Raw genomic sequence first — 23,779 nt, forward strand, 5'->3', positions numbered from 1 at the left:
ATTGCTGCCCTGTCAATGCAACAGCTGCAAATGGCTGCTTTATTTTGCAGGAAATGTGCCATGATATCTGCTCATTATGGATTCAGCGACGTCTTTGATAATCTGATCATCTCACTCTGCAAGTTCACAACACTAAGCAGCGAGGTGATTTGTGAACACTGTATTAGTCCACGTCTGCCACAGACACAGACAGAATTGTGCTAAAGCGTTGCTTCGTTTGGTCATCGTTTTCATTGTCAGCACACCAGAAATTTTAATAGTATTTTCCATTCTTCTCAGCAGCTGAGAAATTAAGGTTTCTCCTCTATGAATTTTTCATTTGACTACATAAATAAATTACTCTACAATATTACACCGCCATGGGCCCCTGCCGTCTAATTCTTTGGCTGTACTGATCTGGAGGTTTGCTTGTGCTGTCAGACTGATAATGGCCTCTCCTTCCACTACAGTCCATAGATAATCTCCCCTCAGTGTTTGGGAGCAACCCCAAGGCCCAGGTGGCAGCCAGGACAGTGTTCAGCCTGGCCCACCGGCACGGGGACATCCTGCGTGAAGGTTGGAAGAACATCATGGACTCTATGCTGCAGCTGTTCCGGGCCGAGTTGCTGCCCAAGGCCCTGGTGGAGGTGAACTCTGAGACCCAGGCTCTGTGTTCTCTCAGCATCTGAGTTTATATTAAGACTAATACGAGTCTCGATCTTTTATAAAGACACTGCCATGATATCTTAAAGTAGCACAGTCTTGTCTGAAGTATGAGACACAGAGGGAAATGTTCTTATTCTGCAAACACAGTTCATAGATAGGACGTGTATTCATTTGAGATGTCTGCATCACCCCAGCTGACATTCGCAGATTGCTGTTATACTGCATATATGGAGTTAGACTGCCCTCTATTGTCAGTAAATGGTTATGCAGTTAAACGGATATTTTTCTTTTCCAGGTTGAAGATTTTGTTGAACCCAGTGGAAAAATTTCACTCCAGAGAGAAGAAACGCCATCAAACCGGTACTGACAATGGAATTTTATACAGATTGTGTGTGAGATGGCTGTTCTGTGTGTGATGGGATGAGTGTTTCCCTCCTTGTGTAAGTAACCAGAGCTCCCGGTTGTTCTCAGGGGTGAGTCAGCAGTGCTGAGCTTTGTCAATTGGCTGACCCTGAGTGGAGCGGAGCCATCTGGACTGAGGGGGCCTTCCACTGAGAACCAGGAGGCCAAGCAGGCCGCCATGCAGTGCATCAAGGTACCAGAACCGCACACAAACCAGGCATCTCAGAAGAGTGCCGCCCAGTGCATGATGTGCAGTTTTTATTTAATTTGCTTGTGTTCTTTCGTCTGGCACTCAGCAATGTGACCCTGAGAAGCTGATCACCGAGAGTAAGTTTCTCCAGCTGGAATCTCTACAGGAGCTGATGAAGGTAGTGGTCTCTCACACTGCGCTTTGTGTAGTAGAGTCTGTGCATCCAGCTGCCACATTGACCGGTTAATCTGTGCTGTGCAGGCTTTGATCTCGGTGACACCGGACGAAGAAACCTATGATGAGGAGGATGCCACTTTCTGCTTGGAGATGCTGTTGCGCATTGTACTGGAAAACAGGTATGAGGGGGTGCCGGCATCGGCATCCCAGGGCGCAGCACGTCCTGGGGTGCTGACAGATACCACTGACGGCTCTGAACTTGGCACATGTTGTATGATTGTTTCACACGGGTATGCACCTTGCTCCACAGGGACCGCGTGTCGTGTGTGTGGCAGGCAGTGCGTGATCACCTCTGCCATCTGTGTGTGCACGCCATGGAGAGCTGCTTCCTGGTGGAGAGGGCGGTGGTGGGGCTCCTGAGGCTGGCCATACGCCTGCTCCGCAGAGAGGACATCAGCTCCCAGGTACTGCCACGTAGCCTGACAGTGTCCTTGGCCTTCTGGTCATTACGGCTCTGTTACCATGCACTATGCTGTGATTAATGGCAACTTTGAGAAATGATATTCAGGGTTTCATCTGTGAAAAGAGATGTTTGACAATGCTACCTACAGGGTGTCCTAAAATATTTTTAATTTGAGGTGAACCAATTAAAGCCTTGAAAAGTCTTAAGTCTTAAATTTAAGTTTTCTTGGTCTTAATTTTTTGAGGCCATTCTCAGTGGTCCTCCAAAATCTGTTGTTCCACTGTTTCAGTTACCCAGGCTCTGAAAATATTAAATGGGGAAAAACAAGAAACAATTCACAAGTTTTAAATTGTGGGCCAGTTTGAGTAACATGATGAAATCTTGCACTGTCACGCCCAGGATGTGAATCATCCCTTCATCCAGTGTATTCATGCTGTAAATGTTACCCACCCATTAGTCACTTAGCAGCTGTCTTGGTTGTAAGATTTATTCATTATTCATGAATAAATAACTGTATTAAAAAAAAAAATGATTGTGAAGAAGGGTGAGTACAGTACAGCAAGATATTTTTAGAGACCACATTTACATAACTTTTATTATGCTGTTTTGTTATAAATGTTATTAATCTTTTATTGTCCTTAATACTTTTCATAGGTATGTATGTATGTATAGGAAAAAGCATAGTGTATATATTGGGTTCTGTACTATCCAAGGTTTTGGGCAGAGGTGGTGCCAGAGATTTTCTTCTGCTATTGCTATGGGGTTGCTAGACTTTTCATCGAGGGTGTTCTGTCACACCCCTGACACATCCCATGCACGTACATACGTGGTATCCGCTCGCGACATTTACAATGTCATCCATCTACAGGTGAACGATTTATCAATTTCAAATTGAAATCGCGATTTGAAACAATAAAGGCTGCGATTTAGGATATGCTTTATGTACAGAACGTCTGACCCAAATCTTAAAATTGTCGCAAGAATAGTTTTACAAATTCAGTCCTTTCTCCTTGTGTGACATTCTCACCAATCAGAAGTGCTGTGCATCTCGCGTGCCAGTCATGCTCGCCAATCAGAAGTGGCCCAAGGTGACTGCAGATACAGCCACAAAAAGCAAACATGTAACACCCAAGCAAAAGATTACATTTGTGGTACGCAAAAGTATTGACACTGCTGCTGAGCTATAAGTGAATTACTGACTTATTTCATGGTCAGAGTTCCGTCGCAACTTAACCGCTAGTAGCGTGTACATCTGCGTATCACACCTTTTGTTTTTATTAGGGCTGTCAAAATTAACAGGTTAACACGGATTAATCCATCATCATGATTAATCTGATTAAAATTTTTAACGCAATTAACCCATCTGCAGTGCAGAATGACTCAAAATCCATGAAATGTCTCTGTCAACCCATTTCGGGCAGTTTTGGTGCATTCCATTTGCCCTGGGAACTCGTATTCCGAGTCGGATTCCGAGTTTTGAAGCCAGAAGTGACGGCATGCGCGGTCCCGTTTCTCGGAGATCCGAGAAATATCTCGGAGCAGCACAGAGGATCCCGAGTTCAGAATCCAAGATGGCTGCGCCCTTTATCAACAGAAGGGAAAGTTGTAGTTTTATACTGTTTAAGCACTACTTCTCATTTGTGGCTCATTAAATCAGTCGCACACACTATACCGTCCAACTTATCTGTGGATGTGTTGCTACGGAGTTTTATATGTAAAGCACCGCACGTAATGTGTTATCAACTGATATTGCTAAAAATGGCAATTAACCAGGCTAGAATTGGATTTCATGATTAGTTGGATTATTTGTCAGATTTACGGTAGTTCGTGCTAATTGTAAGCGAACGAAGATAAAGACCATTTAAACTGAGGTACCTTAAATCCGACAAGTTGTCCGGCTAAGCAAAAAAATCTTGCTTTTTGATATGGGTCCATGGTATTGCACTTCTGTGGCAGATGGAATGCATCCGACTCGTGTTCAAGATGTTCAATAAACATGTTAAGTGCATATATATTCCCTTTTTTCTTGAGTCTGTTTGCTCATGCAAAATGAAATGCGATTAATATAGATTAAAAATGAATGATATTTAATCATAATTAATCGAAATTAATACACAGCAACCCTGTGATTAATCTGATTAAAAATTTTAATTGTTTGACAGCACTAGTTTTTATTAACGGGGCATCATATTAGCATACTGCTCATCCATCAAGAAAACAATGGGATAGTCAGTAATCCTCACAGTAGCAGAGTTGCTCTCACCCCCAAAAAGACACAAACCCATAATACAGTTGTATTTTTGTCATATATCTTAGTACTCACTGATGTAAGTATTGGTTTTGATAAGATTAATTTCACATGATTAATCTAATTCCACACCGGTAATAAAATAAAAGGTCCACTTTAATATTCATGCCAAAAGAACTGATCGCTTTAATCACTATTGCAGTGGGGTATGGGCGGTCTTATTTCGAAAAGATATAAAAAGTGACACGTAACAATGTTTTGTCATATTTGGTTTGTATTTCTCAGGGTAACATCACAAACAGAATGACAAGCTGCCTCTGTCAGAAACAATGCATTTTACTGTTCATTTCAAATAAAACGCTGGGTTGCCAACTTTGGTCAGCTGTCTGGAGTGAGGTTTTCAATTCGATTCAAGTCTGCACAAACCATGCAAATGCATTTACATGTATGTAATAGTTTTATTACCTTGTCATAAGACTAAGATAAAACTGTCTGTTTATTCAGCGTTTTATAAAATGCATACTGCGTTTCAAAACTTTTAATTTGTCCGATTTCAGGACAGAACAGTCACTCTGTTAGGAACCTTACGGCTTTTTGGTTGAGTGCTAGATTTCGCTGCCTTCCCAGCCACATACCCACACTCTGTGAGTGATGGATAAAAGAATATTGAATGAGTTTTTAAGGGTGCATGCTAATCTTACTTTGGAGTATACCCCTTAGTTTTGATAAGGTTTGATACAGTTAACGCGAGACTATTTTTCTTTTTGAGCTGAAGTTGCTTTTTGAGCAGCAGCTGTCAGAACTCGCGTTAGCTAGGTAACTTATCTAAGGCATTGTCTTTGAAGGAACAATCCATGGCATAGTGTAAATTCAGATATTGAAGAATCTGTTAAATCTGCTGCTTTATATGATAGTAATGTTGGAGAATGTGACACTGAATGTCTAAGTCCATTGTTCTTGGTATGAAAATTTCTCTGAGGCACCCATTCCTTGATCCTCCCATTGTAAAGTTTGATTTATTATTCACACATCAATTATTAGACCATTTTAATACAAACTTGAAAGAACAGTGGGGGTGTAGTCACCGTAGTGTAAATGCATGCATATTGATTTTGGTGAAGCATAATTCTTTTTACACTTTGGTCGTAAATTTGGCCTGACGTGGCAAAAAGGTTTTACATTTCACATCAGCACTTCTGCAGACACCCTGTACCTATTGCTCTGCCCATGCACAGGTGCTGCTCTCTCTGCGGCTCTTGCTGATGATGAAGCCCCATGTTCTATCCCGCGTGAGCCGTGAGGTTGCCTATGGGCTGCATGAATTGCTGAAGACCAACGCTGCCAACATCCATTGCAGTGACGACTGGTTCACACTCTTCTCTCTCCTGGAGTGCATTGGGGCTGGTGTGAAGCCCCCAGCCTCTCTCCAGCTCACCTCTGGACCTGACAGCGACACGGGTACTACTAACTTTTCTCATGTTTTAATATCCAGTTATAATCCTGTCATTAATGAAAGAATATGTAGGTGACATTTCTTATGCCAAAGAAGAATGTTTTTCTCAGCTGACTTTCATGATTCACCATCTCCTGGTGGTGTTCCAGGTGCCCAATCGGACAGTGAGTTGTCATCCTACCACCCCAGTGAGGTTAGCCTGGACCGGGGCTACACCTCTGACTCTGAGGTCTATACGGAGCATGGCAAGTCCAGGATGCCACGCTCCATCACGGACGTCGACGTGGCCAATAGCGGTTGGTTGGTGGTGTGTATGCCCATATGAATATCCTTTTAAAGAACTACATGTTGTAAATGGGTTTTGTAAGATGACAACTAACAATAATAGTCAACCCTTCCACATTATGGGGCCAGAGGCCCACTGTGATCTGGGAAAAAACACTTAATTTTTTTTTGGTCCCTTTGCAAAGTGAAACGAAGAAACTCCATATACAAGGATCACTGTCAGATCACTTTAGAGGCCAGCCGCCAGACCAACACTGTACATATATTTTGTGCAATTATGAGTTACTAAACTTTTTCTGTCATCTATGGCATTTGCAAAACTCACAGAAAAAATCCCACTTAACTTCTATTGATATATTGAATCTGCAGTGGGGAAAGTTGTGATGCAGAAGGATTGGCCTGTATATGCAAATGAAACACACAACAGTTCCAATGTTACAGGCATGTAAAAAATTGTGAGCTAAATATGCGTAAAATCTCGTATTCTTATGTTCTTATTTGTTCAAGTTATACATTCGCTTTTTGTTTTACCTGTATTTCTATTCAGGTTGGAAAAGATGACCTGGATGCTGCCAAGTCTGTGGCCCCCAGCACCAAGCCACCTACCCCACCCCTTGTTAACCAGTACAGCCTGACACTAGGCCAGGACATGGGCCTTCATGACACTAAGTCCCTGATAAAGTGTGTGGAGTCTCTGTCCTTCATCGTTCGCGATGCCGCCCACGTCACCCCAGAGAATTTTGAGCTGTGCGTCAGGACCATACGCGTGTTTGTGGAGGCCAGCCTCAATGGAGGTATTCACAATGTTGGCTTGGCGTCAGTGGATTTTTGAGCCTTTTGGGGTTGATCTGCTGTTGTCATGGATGGCTGCTTAGATGACTGCGTTTCTGCTGCTGTAGAGGTTTGTGTTCTCTTACAGGTTATAGGACCCATGAGAAGAAGAGGAGCCATAAGTACGACACCAAGTCCAGCCGGATGCGCAGGAGGCCAAGGGAGAAAGAGGCAGCTGCACGACGGGTCAAGGCCTCCAGCCAGCGGCCCTCCCGGCCACACAGCGATGAAGAGGAGGAGGAGGGCGTGCCAGCCAGCTACCACACGGTGTCATTACAGGTTAGTCAGGACGTAAGTACAGCAGCTCTTTACCTTCCCCTGCCCTGCAGTATTGACATATGCTTTACTATAAATGTAAATCGCATTGTTTACTATAAATCTATTAATCACATTGTTTCAAGCTGTCGATACTCTTGACTCTTCACACCTGTGTGAAGCGTTCAGGTGCCTCTTTCATCATGTAAGTGACTGTAGGCTTTCTCTTGGGGTCTAAACACACTATGCTGCATTAACTATACAGATATATTTTGAATCAGTAAATATGAATCTTGGTTCTTCCACTCAACCCTGGGCCTTCAAGATTTGAAAAACTAAGCAAGGCTGCAATATATATTTTTTATAATTCCTCTCTGTTCTGTGGCTATACTAATAATCAGGGTTAAATTTGTACTTGCCTAAAAATGTAGGCAAGATACGAGTTCAGGACTAGTGGTACACAGGACAAGGAGAACCTGAATCACATGAGCTCGGCTGTCATGTCACAGTGCACAGCACGTATCCATAGCGATAACGGTGGAACATAAGGAACCTTTATGATTTCATAGCTCTTAATTTACTGCATCATTATTACAGACATATGATTGCTCAGCATGTTATTGATAAATAGGGTGATTTGGTGACATCATTGCTTATTGTTTCTGGCACAGTTGCTGGATCTGATGCATACACTACACACACGAGCAGCCAGCATCTACAGCTCCTGGGCAGAGGAACTGCACCACCAGGAGACGTCAGGAAAAAAGGTTGAAGCAGACTCCCAGACCCTGTGGTCCAGCTGTTGGTGCCCACTCCTACAAGGTCAGTCCTTGAGGCCTTTGCACAGAACTTTTTACTAGTTGCCATTATTCAGTGTCACTGTACTGTAATCCATAACTATGTTTTTAAATAGTGGTGGTTTTAAAAGATGATTCTAGTGACATATTCAGCAGAAATGGTGATCAGTGTTTGTTGTCATGTGATGAGCTTGATCACAAATCCAGTGGTTTATTAACACAGGGATTGCCTGGCTATGCTGTGATGCACGGCGTCAGGTACGAATGCAGGCCCTCACTTACCTGCAGAGAGCGCTGTTAGTGCATGACCTGCAGACCCTGGATGCTGTGGAATGGGAGTCCTGCTTCAACAAGGTAAGAAAGATCCCAGAGGCTGTCAACCCCAGCATGTCTGTGTATGCATGAAATGGGTCTACCTGTGTCTGTAGCTTACAGTGGGACTTGTCAGCTTGTGATACTCACTGGTGTTAGGGCGATATCATGATATTTTTGATACCTGGCACTGACTGACTGCGATTATCACCAATTATCAGAAAGTAGGCAGGGCACACATAGCAAGATAGCAAAGACTTATGATTTAGCTTTTGGCTTAAGCCTTCTAGCCTACATTTCAAAATCAGTTTAAAAAAAATGCACACATTACTTTTTTTTAACTCCTTGTCTTAAGTTTTTGTGTACGTAAACATCCGTTACAATGCTGGTATGCTACTAATGCTTGCCTTAAGTTTGTAAACCACTGCTTTAGACTTTTAAATCATGCTTTCACGTTTTTCTTTCAAGTAAAAAAAAATTAAGAATGTAAATGAAAAAGTGTACATTATTTTTTATATAGATATTTAAAATTAAAAGATTGCGCTTTTTTTGAGATCTCCCAGCTCTTATGTGGGAAATGAAAGCATAGACAAGCTGGCTGAGCCCCGCCGACTGTGCCAGAAGCCTTCGTGATACTGGTGCTTCATTTCTGAATAGTACTGCTGTTTTCATGGGAATGCAGGTGCTGTTCCCACTGTTAACCAAATTGCTAGACAACATCAGCCCTGCAGATGTGGGTGGAATGGAGGAAACCCGCATGAGGGCCTGTACCCTGCTGTCAAAGGTCAGAACCTTACAAAGGAACTGGAGACTCGTGTGCAGGAAAATAATTAAAACGATTGGTCCATCGAGAATACTCGGGGTATTTTTAATCTGTGCTGAATTGTTTTTCCTGTGCCACACTGCAGGTCTTCCTACAGCATCTCTCTCCTCTGTTGTCACTTCCTACATTTGCTGCTCTGTGGCTCACCATTCTGGACTTCATGGACAAATACATGCACGCCGGATCGAGCGACCTGCTGGTCAGTAAGCCAGTTCACATGAGTGACTGCTCACTGCAGATAGTCTGCAAGTGGCTAATAATTGACTGATGTGTTGGATGTGGTCACCAGCTGGAAGCCATCCCAGAGTCCCTGAAGAACATGCTCCTGGTGATGGACACAGCCGGCATCTTCCACTGTGCCGACTCGCGCACTGGATACTCTGACCTATGGGAGATCACCTGGGAGAGGATTGACTGCTTCTTGCCACGGCTACGACAGGAGCTCTTCAAGCAGGCTGTCATGCCAGGTAGCGGAGCCGGCACAGATCCTGTGTTGTGGTCTTACACAGCTCACCTTGGCTTGCATGAATTCACATAACAGCACTGGTCGAAGACTTGGTACCCATCACACTGAAGTTAAATTAGGTCTAGGTTAGTTGTCCAGACTGTTAAACTTAACGACCAATGAAAATGCTAGGAATGTTCGATGGGGCTTCTACCCTTGACATGGAGGGCATAAAATTTTAAGTGTTCTTTTCGGATACCAATTAAAGGAAACACTAACTTCCATGTCTCTGATGCACGGCAAAGTAGGTTTGAGCTCATATTTAACTCAAACATTTCAATGACATCAATAGATGGAAGGGAAGATAAACATTCACACACATCCTTCATAAGGGACATAATGGTACTTATTAGACCAGCAATACAGTTTCTGTCACCCATTCCAAGCAAACCATTGTTATAATTAAAATCATGCCAAATGCCATTCACAAATGCATTCTGGGGAGTGACTGGATGCCTCTGTGGATTGTGTGCTGTGTAGAACCTGTTTCTAGCGTGCCAGTTGAGCCCTCCCCAGCCCCAGCTCCTCGTACTGCATCCCCAGTGCCAGCAACCCCCCCAGAGCCAAAGATTCCCAGCAGGCCAGAGTCACCCCAGGAGCCTCCCCCTCTCAGTGCCAACGGTGAGCTGCAGCTAGATGCACTGTCACTGTAGTACCGAATGTGTGTGTGCAAATACAGGACGTGTTCTTCTCCCATCTTAAACATTTCCTGTTTTGGTGTCACCTGAACAGAGCGATCCTCTCCAGTGCCCTCTACAATGCCAGTGCCCATCCCTGTGAAGATGAGCCCCAGTGAGGCTCCTCCTACCATCAATCAGTCATCTCCCCTCATCCTGCAGCCTCTGGCCTCGCCACTGCAGGTGGGCGTACCGCCCATGTCCTTGCCAATCATCCTTAACCCCGCCCTTATAGAGGCCACTTGTCCCGTACCACTGCTCCCTGCTTCTCGGCCCACAGAGCCCAGTGACGTCTCTGAGGTAAAGTAGAGTGCCCACACCCAGTGCCTCATGGGAAAGACAGGAGGGGGCCCAAAATGAACATGTTGTTTTAGCTCCTGACCCATTGTTTGACTGCGGTTTCCCCAGCATTGCTGTGCCTACTACAGGAAATAATGACTTCTTCTCAGAGAAAAACACATGCTAGCATGGTCATCAAATAAGAACTGGGAAGTTTGACGTCTCATTCTGCTTCGTAAATTCAGTCACTCTGGTGCTGCACTCTGTGCTAAACCTATTATCTGGTCACTTGGCGATTACTGTCCTGGAGTGTGTCATGCAACACTATGGAAACATGCTAATGAAAATCAAGGGTGATCTGATGTTAGCAAGTCAGATCTTCCCAAAACAACATTGTACACTGACACATTTTATTAAGTATGTCTGAAATTACAGGGAGGAACTCCCCATGAACTCACCTGGAATCTGCATGCTGGTCGTTGTATGGAATGTTCATGATTACCATGAGTTTGTACCTGGGTACCGTGGCTTTGAAAAGGAGAGGGCAGAACTGTGTATTAAACTGTCATTTGTTATGACTTAGATTACACTTTAAATGTACAGAAAAATACTACATTGGTATCTCTCACTCTCTCTCATAGAAAAGACAGTTTGGTTTTTTAGGAATTTTGAAATGGACCGATAAATACTGAAAGACTATTACAGAAGAAAAACTTAAATGGTGAATTCTGCTTGCAACATCAACCTAATTTGTTGCTGTTTAGAACCAATGCCTTCCAGACAGGTTGCTTATAGTCATCTTAACAACAGCGCATACTTCAGTAGTTAATGATTGAAAGTACATTTCAGCCCATGTCTTATATTCTAAAAAGAGGAGGATACCACTGGTTTGTTTTTTGGTATTGTTTTAGGTCTGGAACATTCCAAATGTAACAAAACCATCTGTCCTGATGACTGAGTGGTTGTTCAGTGTATAGAGAAGTAATTTCAGAAATAACTGATCAAGCTGCACTTTCCCAAGAGGTCTTACTGAGATAAGAGTACATTGTTAGATTTATTTTGCCATGTGGAGCGGGTGTGTTTTTCATGTGCTTGTAAGTGGTGGCCATTGAGAACTGCTGTACTGTCAGTGCAGCCTTAGACTGATGTGGACCAAGAGCACAATTAATCTTGTTTAATCTAATAAACAACACAAGTCGAGGTAAACTGTACGAAAAAGAAAAACCTCTAACCAAACCTCCATGCTAAAAATACAGGTAAATTGTTCATGCACATCTTCCATCTTAGAATAACTGAGATACCTTCTATAGATGCAGCCCGAAGTAGCACTCTATTATAAATATTGAACCTGTTCGATGCCCTATCAGTTTTCTTAGACATGAAACCAGTATCCCTTCTTTGCACATGGGACTGAAGTTTGGGGTGAACTTCTTTTGGAAATAAGTTGAAGAGACACATCCAGTACTGGGAGATCATTTGCTACTGCCTTATGTCACATCATGCAAAATGGAATCAAGCTTGTGTAATGACTTGACTCTGATAGCGGCTGCACTCTGCAGTGGGTGTAAAGATCATGTGGTCAATATTTGAATCTGTTGTACTGCATTATTAGAAATGTCAGGAATATGTTTTAGGTAACAAAGAATGACCTGAGAGTAATGTGTATATATAAATGGTAATGTAATTTTTACAATGTAATAAATAAAAAAAAGCTATAATTTGTCTTGCTTTTAAACCAGTGTTGTTGAGCATCATCCTACCGGTAAGTTTGGACCACTGTCCACTGTACTGAGACATGGAAGCCAGTTCCATCATGACCTGCCCCAACTCTTAAATCCATCAAATGACTTATGGACTGCAGAATCCCTAAGAAGAGAAAATTTACAGTTACAATACCACAAGCAGCAAGTAAACAAGGAGGAAATTTAGAAATCTACCCCTGAAAAATGGGGGAAAAAATCCAAACAGTGTTTTTAAGATCTAAACATCTGTTTTTTATTTCAAAGCAGAATGACGTACAGTTACTAACAGTATCTGAAACTACACAGAAAACTGGCAAGAAGAAAAAAAAAATTATCTCAATTCATCCTTATGTGTAATGTAAAAACATCTGTGAGGAGAGATGGCAAGCGATGGGATATTAACTCTTTCTATCCTATACAAATGTCATATTTTAAAAGAGGAAAACAGTGTAAAGTGAACTCGTACAGTACTTGACTCACGACCATTTTGTGTCCCGCACAGAAACTATCTTCACTGTTAAAAACTTCTACTCACAGCTTTCTGTGCATCGCACTATACCAGCTGCAAAGAGATCCACCTGAAACATGGTCAGAACCACTAAGTCTTCACTTGGCATCCATCTTAGCCATTTCCTGAAGATAAATGCCAATGCTCTCGCTGTCAAACAGTACGAAGTAGATGTTTTTCAGAGAGGAGGCTGTGGCGGACACAAAGTGACTGGAAATGGCCTTGAGGATCAGCTGGGCTGCAGTCTGCTTAGGGAAGCCATTCCTGAACAAAGACACATACATATGCAAGTACAGTGGGTATAGAAAAGAATCACCCCCCTTCAAAATATTCACATTTTCTTGGTTGCAGCCCGAAATGAAAACACACACACAATAATATTTATCCAACTTTATTTACTCATTGCAACTTATAACAGCCAAGTGAAAGCTATAATAGCGACAGTTTAGAAATTTTTTAAAACAATCACTGAGATGGTTAAAGGATCACCCCCTCCTAAACAATATTGTTAACTCAGTCAGATGTAACTAATCACCTTCTCCATTGTACACCAAGCTCATTGGCTTCCACCTGTGATCACCTGTAATCATTCTGATGAGTTCAGCATTAAAACAGCTATTTCTAGAGCATTCCTGTCCTTGGAAGTGCAACTGAAAGCAAACAATCAATTATGGATAGCAAGGCACTGTCAACAGGTCTCCGGTTGTGGACAGGTACAAGTCAGGAGATGGACACAAAAAAAAAATTCAAAGGCTTTACCAATCCCTAGGAGCACAATAAAGTCCATAATCAAGAAGTGGAAAGTGTTTGGTACTAATAGGACCCGTTCCGAATCAGGCCGTCCCTCCAAACTGGATGAAAGAGCAAAGAGGAAACTGGTCAGAGAGGCTACCAAGAGGCCTATGACAACTTTGAAGCAGTTACAGGAGTTTTTGGCAAAGAGCGGTGTGCATGTGACAACAATATCACAAATGATCCAGAAATGTGGCTTGTATGGGAGGGTTGCAAGAAAAAAGCCACTCTTCAAGAATGACCACAATGTGTCTCGATTGAGCTTTGCCAAAAGCCACTTTGAAGATTCTAGGCCATATGGAAAAAGGTGTTATGGACAGATGAGACCAAAATTATTTGGCCTCAAGGCCAAGCGGTGTGTCTGACGAAAAGCCAATACAGCTTAGCATCTAAAGAACAATACAGCATGGAGGTGGTAGCATCCTGTATGGGGGTGTTTCTCTGCAGCAGGGACTGTGCACGATAGATCGGGAAATGAATGGGACAAAATATTGTCAAATTCTAGAGGAAAATCTGCTGCCCTCTGCCAGGAAGTTATCAACGGGAAGCAGGGAAGAAGGTTCACCTTTCAACATGACAATGACCTGAAGCACACAACAAAGTTCACTGCACAGTGGCTGAAGGAGAAAAAGGTGAATGTCCTTGTGTGGCCTAGTCAGAGCCCAGACTTAAACCCTACTGAAAATCTGTGGAATGACTTGAAGATCGCAATCCACCAATGGTCAGGGAAGTTGATACAGACTCATAGCTGTAATCAAAGCAAAAGGTGGTTCTACAAAGTACTGCCACAGGGAGTGATCCTTTAACCATCTCTGTTATGGTTTTAACATTTTTTTCTGAACTGTTGCTATTATCTTTCACTTGGTGTTTTAAGTTGCATTCAGTAAATACAGCTGGAAAAATATTTTTGTGTGTGTCTTCATTTCAGGCTGCAAAACAACAAAATGTGAATATTTTGAAAGAGGATGATTCTTTTCTATACCCTTACTACACTCTAGCGGCATTTTCACAGGTGCTAAAGGTCCTGGAGCGCTATAGGGGCAAATATTCATTTGTGCTGGATAAGCGTTTCATATTTATTGTGTGAAACTTTCATGTGTTAAGCACTGTTTGTTTTTCTGATGAAATGTGTGGACCATAATAACCGCACCTTCAGCTATGAGCATGCACTCTGTATAATGTGGCCAGGCATGGTGATGGTTTGCATGTGAAGCTCACTATCAGCATTACAAAACAGGGAACCTGTACAGAGACCAATGTGTGAATTCCCGCCTTACCGGCCTGCAGGGAGAGAGGGAAAGGCCACTGACTTAAGCTTCTTCTCTTCTGCGGCAGAGAGGCAGTTCTTAACCGTTTTCTCCAGCTGGTCCTCGCACTTCTCTGAACCCCACTGAGGGACATTGCAGTGGATGACAAAGCGAGCTGCCAGGCCACTAGCTTGGCTCACTGCAACTGCAGATGGGTAGAGGCAGGGGGGCAAATCACCTTTACAACTCTTTTTGTCTGATGGCTGGCTGCTTATTGTGTCAGGTTCAGTGTCACGTGAGATGCTGTTAAAGTGATGCTGAAAAAGTGTATGATTTGCAAAATATTTGGCTTTTTGATCACTTCTATCAGTAACACACATGCCTTCACTTTTAAAAAGCTAATTAAGTGTACAGTAAAATCCAGTTATAACGAACTTCAAGGGACCTGGCAAAACAGTCCTTTATATCCAAAGTCCGTTATATCCAGAGTTGCTGTTTTCCCAGAACACAACTACAGGACACCATTTACTCAGCAGAAACACTTCTGGTATAGATTATTATATTGTACATGTAGTAATCCAACTTTACCTGACAAGATGTGTGTATTAATAATCCTGACTACGTATCTGAGCTGGATATCACCGGCACGCCACGCACCTTGTAGGTGGAGCCTGCATGTCTGTTATAGCCGAACAGAACTACACCTAAAATTGGCCCTGGGGACCAAATTGTTTGTCCATTATAAGCGAAATTCCGTTATATGAGAGTCCGCTATATCTGATGCTTTTCTGCATGTTCGTAAAGGTGCAGGGCTGGGACCAGCGGACCTCGTCCGTTATAGACGATATTCCGTTATAAGCAAGTCCACTATAACGGGATTTTACTGTACTATGCTCTTTTATATTTGCACATGGGGGTCAGCCTGCCCCTGTTTTGCTGCCCTCAGCATCACTGCTTTTGCTCTCCTCACCTGCGGCGACATCCAGAGGGCCTTGGGATTTTCTTAGTTCTTTTACTCCTTCCAGGAATTCTCTCCCTCCAGCCTTTTCAAGAGCATTGCCTGAAACCACAGCCAGTCACAAAAGTGTTAGGAAGAACCAGCAACAGCATTTGATCTTAGTTCCTACAAGGTAAGCTTGACATTTTTAACCAATTAGCTTTGTGGGCTTTGAGGTGCCCACCCTTCAATCACATGGCAGCACCTTACCTACCATGCTACTGAGAGCCCTGCCTTCAGGCCTGTTATGTGGAAGCCACACTCACCAATGCCCTCTTTCAGGTCTATATCAGCATTGGTGGGGTTGATGATTCCCTCTACTTTGATGGATCCAATTTTGCCTATTTCTGTCTCTGTCAATGAAAGCTGAGAAAAGCAGTCTATCAACCTCTGCAGATAAATTATCACTTGTACACTGAAAAGGCCAAAAAACTTTCAACCGGAATAAACCTACAAAGGTTAGATAATGGATCACAGTGGCTATGCCATGGTGGTGTACAGAATAAAGGCCAGTAGCTTAGCAGATACAAACATCAAAAACAGGATGCCAACCTTCTGACCCAGGAACAAACTCTTTGCTGAAAGGACTGTAAAGCCATCACCCGGACCATCTTCTGTAGTGGAACTGGAGGCCCCTTCTTTGTCATGTTCTGCATTTTTCTGTTGAGGAAAGGCATGCATCAGCTTCTAGGCACAGAAAACCACTGGTTTCTTTGTCACTCAAATCTGTGTCATCATGTCATGGAACAAACCAGGTAAACCAAAGACTTCCAGTCCACGCACCCTTGGTTTCCGGCCTGGCTTTCCTCTTCCTCTTTTTGCTGAGGGCTTTTTGATGCTCTTCACTCGACTGGTGCGTTTCTCTGGCACGGTGACCTGAGTATCCACCTTGACACGGCTGCCCCTCTTCTTGGACAGCAGCTCAGGATGAATCCGGGGTAGGACTCCTCCATTAGATATGGTCACACTGCGAAGAAGCTGCAGGTGACAAGATCAAACATCAGCGATAATAATTATGTCCTATTCACACCACACCATTTAGGGACAAAGAGTGGGAGTGGTGAGTAATGGGGAAAAAATGAGCACACTTTTTATTTTAATTTATTTCAGTGATATTCTAAGTAACACTGACTTGGGGAGATGAAGAAAAAAAAATGGAAAAAAACAAGTTTTGAGCAATGTTTTGATGTCCAGCACTTCAAAAGCGCACATAAAATTACAAACACCTTACCTTATTCAGGTCACTAGTGATCCAGTACGTTTTTGGCAAATAAATTAAAATAAAACTATATATTTAAGCTATTTTACTTTACATTTGTTAGCAAGTATTGCGGATGAAAAGTGTGTGTCATTCTACGGGAACAGCGACCTGAGATGTACAGACTTGCCACATAAATGTAAACAAACAATTTTCTTCTGAAAAATAACCATGACTAATTTATTCTATAATTATTTTAAGCTGTCATTGATTATTTTCACATAACTACACACCACCTTAGTTTATCATTTATATAATATGCTGTGCTGAATCACAATTTTTTCCCAAAAAAAGTTTTATGTTTGGGTAGTAATGTTCAAAGATACATCATTGTAGTGGTACCGATTTCAGTGTGGTTAATGTTTGACTAATGAAAAACTATTGGTTAGTTTGTGTTTATTTGTTTTTGTGTGTAAAAATGATATCAGATAATCCTCTGGGATCAATAAAGTTAATCTTAATCTTACAGCCAATGCTTGTACAAAATGTTGTATAAATTAAAAGCAATGTAGACACATATCAACTGAGGATAAAATGTTTGGGATGCTGAACACTTGTATATTTGGCATTATATGTTGACGAGAACCACCTGAGAACCATCAATCCATGCACCCATTTTCCATACCCACTTTTTCATCAAATTAGTTTCTACAGGAGAATTTGATTGTTTCATTGCTACTGCTGTATGAGGGCTGTTCAAACTAACAGCAGCACGGCAGAAACCTGATGGCTTCATAGTTGTTTAATAATGTGCTACACAAGAGACTTTGCAGGTGGGAAACAGAAACAGGGGACAGATGCCCAAAGAGCTGTACTTGACAGACTATACAACATGGGGCCGAGTGAGCTACTTCTTTCCTTTTGATAAAAAGAAAAATCACATGATTTCTCTGGAAAAGTATGTGATGTTAGCCAGTGCTGTACCATGGCACCAGTACCAAAATATTGGGTAGCGTTTTTCCACAAGTAAATGATAAAACTGGAGGATAATGCACTTTTACTGGCTTTCCAAGTATCACAGGCAGTATGTGGCTCAGCAGGCTAAGCCTCAGTGCCCATGATCGGAAGGTTGCCAGTTTGAGCAGAAAATCCACATGTCCCTTGACAAGGCCCTTAACCCCCAGCTCCATGGGTGTGGATGCCCTTTGTTGCCAAGCTTGCTCTCACCTATATATGTGTCATGGAGAGCAAGCTGGGGATAGCTGAAAAGAGAATTCTCCCATGGGGATTATTAAAGTGTCATTATTATTATTAATAATAAGGTTATCTGTGGTGCCCCCTTGTGTAAATATCAGTGAAGTGTCACTGACTGTCCATATGCACCTGATTGAGCTCCTCATCATTGGCTATGGCCAGCTTGATGTGTCTTGGTGTAATACGGCCCTTCTTGTTGTCCCGCGCCGCGTTACCTGCCAGCTCCAAAATCTCAGCTAGGACAAAAGGTACCAGAGGGAATGAAGTGTTTGGAAAACATACAAAAACAACATCCAATTTTCAGCCCCCTTCCAGATACAATTATCACCATTTTAAAGTATAAACTAAGTCAGTGTAATAATGCTACACAGGTAGTGACTGAGAATAATGTTCTCAATTATATTACAATCAATTGCTTTTCAACTATTAGTCTTGCATTTAAAAAGCCGTGTCATCAAAACTATTTTAACACATACAAAAAATGTTTGTATCATTATCTATATTAGTAAATACTCAAGTGATGTTCACAAGACCACCGAAAATATGTAGCCAAATGACAACTCTATTACTCAGTCCACCATATCAGTTGACCTGCTATCTGGCACACATCAACATCCTCTCAGCCAAAAGGTATGGGCAGACCCCATGCTTACCTGCCAGGTACTCAATGACAGCTGCCATGTAGACCGGGGCACCCATGCCAATGCGGTACTTGTGGGTACCCGTACGTAGATACCTCATCATCCTGCCAACAGGAAAGATGACCCCCGCCCTGGCTGAGCGAGACAGTTTAGTGGTTTTCTTCTTGCCACCTCTGGCAGACATCCTGCAACACAGAGTGACATCAAGAACAAACAAGTCATCTGAAAGTATACCAAACTCCATAACTATAGCGATTTTAGTTTTGGTTTCTACTCAATATTCATAGAGCTGGGTTTTCTGAGTGAGTTTCCACACTTCATGCTGCAGTCCAAAGACCATTATGCGAGGATCCTGCTACTCCTCATTCATCACCTAGCAACCTTAACACAAAGCATTTTTAAAAAAACAGACCCAATGAATGAATACACATGCAGCTGCAACAAACTGCTGCCATCCACACATATTTACACATCTGTCAGAGCCCGCGGATGAGAGTAATGCCCAAATAAATTTTCAGATGTAATCTAAGTGTTCTTTCAGGCTATTTCGGGTTTTTCAAAAGAGTACATGCAATGCCCTAGTGGGTTGTTAATATTTCACAAGCAGCAGCAGACCAAAGCTCAAATGCTGCTTCTGTAAATTATGTGGCATTGTAGATCAGTGAAGAGTCTTCGCAGTTGGACAGAATTTCTTTGGTGCTATATAGCATTTAATATTTACTTGTGACGTGCCATGCACTGAACAATTTATGGAGTAGCAATTGGGTGTCGCATTTATATAAAAGGATACAATGATTTGTGATTTATTTTACACTTAAGAAAGTTGCCTTTTTTGGTAAATGGTGGGGAGGGGGGTTCACATAGCCCTAAGAAAGAAAATCTCATGCATAATCACTAGCAGTGCATTCAAAACTGTCAGGCTGAATGTGTGGTTTAATGCTGAAAATGATCTGAATGTAATATCTGAATAAGTCACTGACTTCTGTGCTTCTCATATTCAGGGACTCTAACTGGCTGTTGCCTGTGCATTAAGCTAAACGACTTTGCTAAACATGCTCATTCACAAGACTTTTATACAAAGACTTCTGAACCCTTTAATCACTACAGTGAATTATTAGGTTATCAGAAAAAAATGTTTATCTGTCTAACATGTCAGATGGCATTATAGGAACATTCCTTTGTTTAATAATGTTCAAAGAAAATTAATAGCTGGATTGCTGACAATTCAGGAAATTAAGGTTATAGTACACATCACTGCAAAGTTGTGTAAAATCAGTTTTTGTTTTGGATGTTTTGCATGTGTTATGCGTTAAATTCGAGATTCATTTTTAATTACTTCTAATTCAATCTTTTTGTCAAATCTTAAAATGATTTAATACAATTATATATATTATATATATGTAACTGGTCCACAGAAACTGGTGATAAAATGTTTTGTATTGTAATAGCACTTTTAGGTACAAATGAGCAGAGCAAAACAGAGATATAGAGGTAATTTAAGAATAATTCCAAAATTATCTGTTTAATAGGCGATTTTCCAGATTTACCTTCTCTTTCCTAGTTTGTCTGTACATACTTGCACAGATGTAAAAATATGATATGGACAAGATGGAGCACCTTTATTTCATCTCATCACACCAGTACTTGTGGATGACATTTCAGTCAGACATGAGACAGGCTCAGCACAGCTTTATTCTTAAATTCAAACTCCACAAGAGGGCAAAGCCGTGAGAACAAACGGATGATATAGCCGTCATTTGTAGTGGGTACTTCTCACCATAAAACAAAGTTTTTGTAATAAGGCAAAAAGTAGATGTTTTCTGTGTGCTACTCTTCTGCAGGTTATCACCTAACAGTTGGTCATTAGGGTAGGGCAGACTGAGAGGAACACTGCAGTTACTGAATCCACATACCAAAAACAGAATAAGTTCCCTGCTGCTGAGAGGGAATTTTTTTTTTTCTAACCTTAAACCTTTTAATTATACACATGCTGTATGAATGGGCAGCTTGCACGTGTTCCCATTTTAGGCGGTCAGTGGAAATGCTGGAAAAGGTCCCAATTTTGCCCAGGTGTAGCTGCCACAAATATTTATCCTTGAAATATCTGTAAGCAATGGTAATTAAAACATTAAAAACAATAACCTGTCTGGTCGATATCGTCATTGGTAAAGTATATCGCAATATAATTGAAAGTAGTTTTTTGCTGGCGGATTCAGGAACTCAGACATTCTGAAACCATCCATTGGCACCTCAGCATTTTATTACTGTTTTCACGAAGTTCGTCATTCGTGGAAAAAGTGTACAATTATGACTGGCGTTCCTGTGTGCAACATCGTTAGAGCCTTAACTTTTTATTAGGTTATTAACCGGAGTACAGCTGGTTAACAAGAACCTTCATGGTCATAGATTTCAACATGCGATTCCATCTCTGTCGCTCCTTTTTTTCGGCGCATCCAGGTCACGTAGTCCTATGCCGTTCACCTGAGGCTTTGCGACGCAGATCTGAGAAAAGTTTTCAGTGTTTCTAGTTGGTATGTATATGCCATATGGTATAAAATAAAAACACCGTACGAAGCGATGTACTTCACAGATATTCAATTCATCAGCGTCGATAACATTACAGAAAGCGACCTAATAAAAATGACACGAGTCAATTTGCTAAGCACGTTTCTCAGCTTACGGTTCACCTGAATCCACTAGACGATAGAGCAAACGAGAACACATGCCCATTCTGAAAGTCATTTAATGCATTTTAAAGGGGTCGCGCTTGGGAAATGTAACTATTGCATTTGCCTGCTGACGGATGCTGCGCGCCCAGCCAAGGCAGACCCGAGCGCATAAAGGATCTACGTGTACGCGAGGATACACAGTAAGCAACGCAAAGGCCTCGGAGACGCGCCATCGCGAAAAAATAAGCCTTTCGCCAGCTCTGTGTATTTTACACCAGCCTCATCGCACGACGGCTCAAGTCCTTGGTGTTTAAAACCACTATTGATCAATGCGTTTTTTTTTTTTACTTAGTGGCTAGTTAGGCAGCTAGTCGTCAATCAAAGCTACCCGACCGAGAATCGTTCGTACAAACGCAGCGCTGTAGTCCGCCGAAGGCTAGCTTCAAAAGGCTAGCCAGCGAGCACGTCTAGGAAAGGTACGCCAGCATGAATACCCCCTGAAATATATACAATGCAAAGCCAAATAGAAAATGCGAAACGAGCTCTATTTCATTATTAAAATATGCCTTACAGAAGTACTCTCGGATACAAACCCCAGGCTGCCCTAGCCGAATAAAATGCACAATGTTGCTAACAGCTGACAAATCATAGCTATCCAAAGCAATGTCCAGATGAGAGCATTATACAAACAATCGGCCGCCTCGTATTCAGTCGAAAGGTCTGAAGCAGGGCCGTAGCCTAGCTCCGTTCCTTCCTGTGAGTGTTCAATCCGCTGAATGTGTAGGCTAACGTACCCTGCCAGACATGGTATCACTCGAAAAGCCTAGTATGACGCCAACCGCGAATAGCCCGATATATTTCTGTAATTCTCTTATTTGTACCTGTTTGTTCTCCTTTAACGTATCAAAGCAGGCCCGGGTTTTCCCGTGAAATCCCCTAGGAGATTGTATTTATTCTTATTCTCTGTCCTGGTGTGTATCCGGATATTTTACAAGCTAAATACACGGCCACCACTCGTCGGAGGCAGGCTCTATACTACTGATGCTGCCAAGGGGAAAAATTCAGTACGGAGGAAAACACGCCGAAAACGCCCCCGGAGAAAGACTGACAGACAGCGGACAGATGGAAAGAAGCGCATGTTTTAACAAAATGAACTGTTTGAGACATAAGCGACGTGTTTAATTCGTTGCTAATTCTGAAAATACAGAGACAGCCCCGAATCTTGCAATTTTCAGTAAACAAAATTTCCTTTTAAATCGGTTTCCGGTATCCCTACCGTGTGGTTTAAAGATTAACAAGCACAACTAACACGCAACTCTCGGTTTCACAGGCTGACAAAAATAAGCTGGTATGGTAGCACCAATTCGTCATTTCCCCTAGTTCTTATCAACTGTTAAAAAAAGCACATAATTTTCTTACCTACGTGGAGTTGTGGGACTGTCACAACAGATATAAATTAGACTGTGCAAGAAGACTGAAGGGTTCAAACGTTTAATTTTTAACTAGTTTATTAGCAACATGTGGGTACATCCATAACCACTTAGGGGTGAGATGATAAAAAAAGCCTACTCCCCGTACGCACACACTAGGTTAACAGCAGACTTTGTGTGAGAATAATTTAATCAAATAGTCAGTATGACACAACCCCCTGCCTTTGCACAAAATTCGGGAAATTCACCCCTCATCGTTTCCAGTGAATATTAAAATAACCTAGAGAAAAGCACGAGTGTGAACAAACACCAAAACAAACAGGAGATGCGATCTATGCTTGGCGTTTCATTTTAACCTCTCATACACTTTGCAATAGGGAAAATGGATTTAGTGATAAATACGATCAACTACTCTGGTTTAGGAAAAATATCGGGAAGAGAATAAAAAACAAGCAATTTGTTTAGTGGTGGCAAAGTTCCTGAGTAACACTGTACTTTACATGAGAATGTGACTACACTAACCACCAGGAAACTCGACTATAGTTAAAAATCAGAAAAGATGGTTACTTTGCTTTATGCAGATGCTGTGACCTATGCCAGTTAGCCTGTGCCCCTTAATACCCTAGATAAGCTAAACAGTACCTGGTCAAATTCTGCTAAAATGTGGATCATAAGTTTTGAAATGACAAGTGGTGGTGGAAAAATATTTTCGTCATTAGAATATACACTCACCTAAAGGATTATTAGGAACACCATACTAATACGGTGTTTGACCCCCTTTCGCCTTCAGAACTGCCTTAATTCTAGGTGGCATTGATTCAACAAGGTGCTGAAAGCATTCTTTAGAAATGTTGGCCCATATTGATAGGATAGCATCTTGCAGTTGATGGAGATTTGTGGGATGCACATCCAGGGCACGAAGCTCCCGTTCCACCACATCCCAAAGATGCTCTATTGGG

At 42.0% G+C, this 23,779-nt stretch overlaps 2 protein-coding genes across 9 annotated transcripts in view; one reads left to right on the top strand and one right to left on the bottom strand.

Moving 5' to 3' along the window:
• The window catches only part of gbf1 (golgi brefeldin A resistant guanine nucleotide exchange factor 1), a 59,930-nt gene extending 47,853 nt beyond the window's left edge, over positions 1-12,077 (top strand). For 5 of the 7 annotated variants that reach the window (XM_023803913.2, XM_023803887.2, XM_023803923.2 and 2 more), the window contains 18 exons: positions 51-144; positions 450-626; positions 941-1,005; positions 1,117-1,240; positions 1,344-1,415; positions 1,499-1,593; positions 1,725-1,878; positions 5,361-5,583; positions 5,728-5,885; positions 6,411-6,657; positions 6,783-6,985; positions 7,621-7,771; positions 7,970-8,100; positions 8,741-8,842; positions 8,967-9,080; positions 9,171-9,348; positions 9,867-10,007; positions 10,119-12,077. In XM_023803913.2, the coding sequence (XP_023659681.2) occupies positions 51-144; positions 450-626; positions 941-1,005; positions 1,117-1,240; positions 1,344-1,415; positions 1,499-1,593; positions 1,725-1,878; positions 5,361-5,583; positions 5,728-5,885; positions 6,411-6,657; positions 6,783-6,985; positions 7,621-7,771; positions 7,970-8,100; positions 8,741-8,842; positions 8,967-9,080; positions 9,171-9,348; positions 9,867-10,007; positions 10,119-10,372 (2,683 nt within the window). In that variant the 3' untranslated portion in view covers positions 10,373-12,077. The remainder of the gene's footprint in view (positions 1-50; positions 145-449; positions 627-940; positions 1,006-1,116; positions 1,241-1,343; positions 1,416-1,498; positions 1,594-1,724; positions 1,879-5,360; positions 5,584-5,727; positions 5,886-6,410; positions 6,658-6,782; positions 6,986-7,620; positions 7,772-7,969; positions 8,101-8,740; positions 8,843-8,966; positions 9,081-9,170; positions 9,349-9,866; positions 10,008-10,118) is intronic. The other 2 variants (XM_023803904.2, XM_023803951.2) reach the window with 1 other exon arrangement.
• A 235-nt stretch (positions 12,078-12,312) lies between these two features.
• Positions 12,313-22,903, bottom strand: macroh2a2 (macroH2A.2 histone). Of its 2 annotated transcripts, none has more exons than XM_023803971.2 (9): positions 22,810-22,903; positions 18,734-18,906; positions 18,210-18,316; positions 16,412-16,606; positions 16,181-16,288; positions 15,895-15,994; positions 15,602-15,691; positions 14,662-14,836; positions 12,313-12,856 (listed from the first exon to the last, which is right to left on the bottom strand). In XM_023803971.2, the coding sequence occupies exons 2-9, from the start codon at positions 18,903-18,905 to the stop codon at positions 12,691-12,693; spliced, it is 1,113 nt and encodes a 370-aa protein (XP_023659739.1). In that variant the 5' UTR covers position 18,906; positions 22,810-22,903; the 3' UTR covers positions 12,313-12,690. The 2 variants fall into 2 exon arrangements, with proteins under 2 accessions (XP_023659739.1, XP_023659729.1); XM_023803961.2 differs by lacking the exon at positions 22,810-22,903 and adding an exon at positions 22,272-22,441.
• Between the last annotated feature and the right edge of the window lie 876 nt (positions 22,904-23,779).

This window comes from Paramormyrops kingsleyae, chromosome 3, assembly GCF_048594095.1.
Source record: "Paramormyrops kingsleyae isolate MSU_618 chromosome 3, PKINGS_0.4, whole genome shotgun sequence".
In the NCBI taxonomy this organism is placed as follows: Eukaryota; Metazoa; Chordata; class Actinopteri; order Osteoglossiformes; family Mormyridae; genus Paramormyrops; species Paramormyrops kingsleyae.

Excerpts from the sequence above, each read along its gene's own strand:
- macroh2a2 (XM_023803971.2), bottom strand. The coding sequence starts at position 18,905 with ATGTCTGCCAGAGGTGGCAAGAAGAAAACCACTAAACTGTCTCGCTCA. Across the intron at positions 18,317-18,733 it reads TGTCATTGAGTACCTGGCAG|CTGAGATTTTGGAGCTGGCA; the intron begins GTAAGCATGGGG and ends CTTTTGTCCTAG. Across the intron at positions 15,692-15,894 it reads AGACCTGAAAGAGGGCATTG|GCAATGCTCTTGAAAAGGCT; the intron begins GTGAGTGTGGCT and ends CTGTGGTTTCAG.